A 3,851-nucleotide genomic window follows, 5' to 3' on the forward strand; every position below is an offset into this window, starting at 1 on the left:
TATCCAGTTACATATCAAATACACATGCTGGTCATTTATTCACTTTCACTGGCAGGGTTGAGGGGAGAGAAAATAATGAATGTGCTAACTTTTAACCACCTTTGTCTCCATGCAGCTAGCTGGTAAACTTACTGAGTCATCTATTCATTCCACTCCTCTCTGCTCTGCCTGCTCTTTATTTTGAATTACACTGCTGTGTGCAATACAAACCTGTCTAATAAGCAGAGATATGAGTACTGTGAATTGCATTGATTATTATTATTATTAACACACGCCCATTGGATTACTTCATGCACTACTTTTGTGTCTGGTACACTTGCAAAAAAGCTTTGTACATTCATCATATTGTGCCTTTAGTTTTACAAAAAATGTATTATCTTTGGCACCGCACATCCATGGCACTTCACCGTGGCATATCAGGGATACCATTCCTCTCATGTAGAGTGAGGCTCTTCCCCTCAGTGTCTTTATTAACCGTGTCTGTATGTTTCTCAGGCCGTTGGGAAACCCTTTGTCCATCAGTAAAGGTCATTTGTTTATGCACGGACAAGCGAGTAAGCTGCAGTTTTCTGTGAGACAGTCCTCTGCAGCGGAGCAGCTCTCCATAGGCCTTGCGGAAATCCCTGTTGAAGGCTGGATACAGGATAGGGTTAAGTGCTGAGTTAAAGTAGCCCAGCCACAGGATCACAGATTTAAGTGTGTTAGGGGGGTTCGTCTTTCCCTTTATGGCCATGCAGGTGAAGAGGGTGAAGTAGGGGAACCAGCAGATGACAAAGGCCCCCAGCACAGCTGCCAGGGTGATTGTAGCTTTGTGCTCCCGGGCTATGGCTGCAGTTGATGCTGTGCGCGCAAATGATGGAGTGGCAGCACGAATACGCCGCACCTTGAAAAGATCAGTTGAGAAAAGGTTAGAGCGATAGAAGATGAGATAAGCTTGCAGGCTTATCTGCTGATGAAAGAATTTAATTCAGCAACATGTGAATATGACTCTGTGAATGCTATTTTAATGGTTTGTCTTCACTAATATGCTGATAACTAATATGAAATCCTATTTGGTCTTCATTTCCAAAGCAAAAAGCAATGAATGCATTAAATTATGACCTTTTATGTCCCACCTCTGCATGTTCTGCAAAATGAAAACAACACTGACCTGTTCTCGTGCCACTCTGAATATGCAAAGATACATTCCGCACATAAGCAGCAGAGGCAGGTAAAACGAGCCAAAGGCATAAATGAGAACATAGTTGTTATTCCACTCAAACTGGCAGTAGAGTCCCTCCTTGACCTCATCCCCCATGCCCCAGTCCAAGTGCTGCACTCTGTAGTCCGTTGTGTTCCAGCCCAGGTGGATGGGCACGAAGGACACAGCTAGTGACAAGGCCCAGATGGCGATCATGGCCAGTGTCACCCTCAGAGGGGTGACTCTCCGGAAGTAGCTAAGGGGAGCTGAAATGGCTAGGTATCGGTCCACGCTGATGGCCATCAGGGTCAGGATGGAGGAGGCGCACAGCATGGCATCCAGTGAGATGTAGATGTTACACAGAGCTCCTCCGAGGGGCCAATTTCCGCTGCGCAGCTCCACGGTGGCAGAAAAGGGCAGCACCAACAGGCCTAGCAGGAGATCTGTCACTGCCAGGGACACCACGAAGCAGTTAGCGATGCGCCACAGTCGACGACTGAGCACCACAGCCAAACACACCAGCACGTTCCCAGCGATGGTCAGAATGATAAAAGACACCAGAAGCAGCCAGCGGAGAGCTATGGAGAGCATGGTGACCTGCTCCTCGGGCACTGGGTCACGCACGGAGACAGTGCTGCTGTTGTTATCTCAGTAGAAAATGTTCATCCACTGTCAGTTCACTTTCCCGTCAGACACTTCTTAGCATGGCTCTTTTGCATAAAGGTGATCATGTTCAGGTGTAGATCACACACAAAGCACTTCCCAGCCATCTTTATTCCCCCCAGTGCCAGTGCTGTAAACACTTCCCTGAGGAAGAACAAGAACGATGGTTATTACTTGAAAATTCAGGTCACCATATAAATGACATTAGTGTATTTCAAAGGAGTAAAAGAGCAAAGCACAGTCTCCCTACTTTTCTGTTAGCAAAACATGCATAAAAAAGGCAAAAAGAAAAATAGGCTACAGCATATATTCCATGAGTGACATGGCTTAAATGACAACTCTAAAATGAGTTCCTCGCTCTTAATAAATGTACTTACAGATTTACTTTTCAATGCAAAATGTAATACAAAGGAACTAGGACAACAATACCAGAGTGCAACTTTAATACATCACCATTTATACTCATATCAGCTTTCATAAACTACGCACCACACATTCCACTCTCTTTTATGTACACACTATTCTCTAGGTCTAAACTCCATAAAGTTGCTAAACACCAACAAGTTGATTACATCAACATCCTCAATGCAGCAGGGATGTTCTGTGCTTTTGATTCTGTTTAACACACCAGCTTTTTATCATTTCCATATACTAAAGAAAATAAAATCCATTGTCATGTCAGCCACATTATTATCCATTGTTATGCTTAACCAGATACACAACACCCCCATCCCCATGGAGTGGCAAGGCTGACTTTATGACATTAGCTGACATTATTCAGCTTGCACATTATAGCCCTTACACTAACACAGGGGATAGAACAATACAGAGGGAATAGGTTGTGTTCTCTGCAGGGTTAAGGCCGGCCTGCGGGTGCACATGAAACGAGTAATGGACCTGGATGATGCAGCACACAGAGAGACGAAGAGAATGTGCTTTTTTATGGACATATGTTGAGATCGAGGAGCTTCCCCCTAGAGACGGGAACATTTAGTAAAGAGAGAGAGCATTTGCTAAAGTGTGGGCAGCGCTATATAATGCATCACTGACAAACTAATGCAAGACAAGATCTTATAAACAATCATAAAACATTCTGCCACAGTCTAAGGAGTAAAGTAAACACATCCAAGCTCAGCCAGTCTAAAAAAAGAGAGATTTCTAACCCCATATGTGCTTTGAAATATTTTGCTGGCTACTTTTAGAAGGTTAAAGACACAAATGTTTCTTCACGAATGAGTTTGCAACCATAAATAAAGATATTTTCTCTTTTCAAAAGGATAGACGGCTGCATATTAAACTCAATGTATATAAACGAGTAAAATATGATCCATCTGGATCACAAGACATGCCTCTCAGGGAAGAGTTGGTATTTTCTGTCTTTTTTTCAGCAGACTACAACAGGAAATCACTTGTCCTTGTACTTTTTTACACACGTAACTTTAAACAACAGCGAATATAATCCAATGATATTAATCCAGTATGTGTGTTTGTCTCATGTTTCATGTTTCACATGCTGCTCTTTACATGGCATCGCTTGGGATTTAGAATGAATAAACAGGCAAAAATATGTACAGCCATGCCATGTTTCTAATGTTTTGTTGTGTTTTACAATTAACAAAAAACGAATGCTGATACCATTGGCCAGAAAAGTAGTCCAGCCCCAACGAGACTGCTGTTTGGCAGTGTATACATTCTGCATGTTTGGTAGTTCTGTTTTTAATTTGCTACCTGCTTCAGTAAGGCCATCTGATGCTCTCCTGTAACAAATAGATGACCTTTTGCTTAGACAGATATTTCTCAAATTCTTTAATTAAGGTTTGATGATTACAACACAGAGGCATCAGCAGACTGATAGTGACGTTAGATTGTACTATGTTTACAGTTAGAGGCTAAATGTAAATATCTCATCAAACTCAAACATCTATACATGCAGCTATGGCTTTAAACCATATGTGTTTATTTTATTCTATTCAGTGCATGTTTGCATCTTCACACTTTAAATCGCATT

General features: G+C 42.2%; 1 protein-coding gene across 1 annotated transcript; it reads right to left on the reverse strand.

Annotated features, from left to right (window-relative positions):
• Positions 1-403: 403 nt before the first annotated feature.
• Positions 404-1,771, reverse strand: hrh2b (histamine receptor H2b). Its single transcript, XM_031856878.1, has 2 exons — positions 1,151-1,771; positions 404-883 (listed from the first exon to the last, which is right to left on the reverse strand). Exons 1-2 carry the CDS (start codon positions 1,769-1,771, stop codon positions 404-406), a joined length of 1,101 nt encoding a protein of 366 aa, XP_031712738.1.
• Between the last annotated feature and the right edge of the window lie 2,080 nt (positions 1,772-3,851).

Source organism: Anarrhichthys ocellatus, unplaced genomic scaffold (assembly GCF_004355925.1).
Source record: "Anarrhichthys ocellatus isolate YVR2014 unplaced genomic scaffold, GSC_Weel_1.0 scaffold18, whole genome shotgun sequence".
NCBI classification, from domain to species: Eukaryota; Metazoa; Chordata; class Actinopteri; order Perciformes; family Anarhichadidae; genus Anarrhichthys; species Anarrhichthys ocellatus.

What these genes read in the sequence shown, in the direction of transcription:
- hrh2b (XM_031856878.1), bottom strand. Translation starts at nt 1,771, where the DNA reads ATGCTCTCCATAGCTCTCCGCTGGCTGCTTCTGGTGTCTTTTATCATT. An exon ending in TCAGAGTGGCACGAGAACAG is followed by an intron (nt 884 to 1,150) that starts GTCAGTGTTGTT and finishes GATCTTTTCAAG; the next exon opens with GTGCGGCGTATTCGTGCTGC.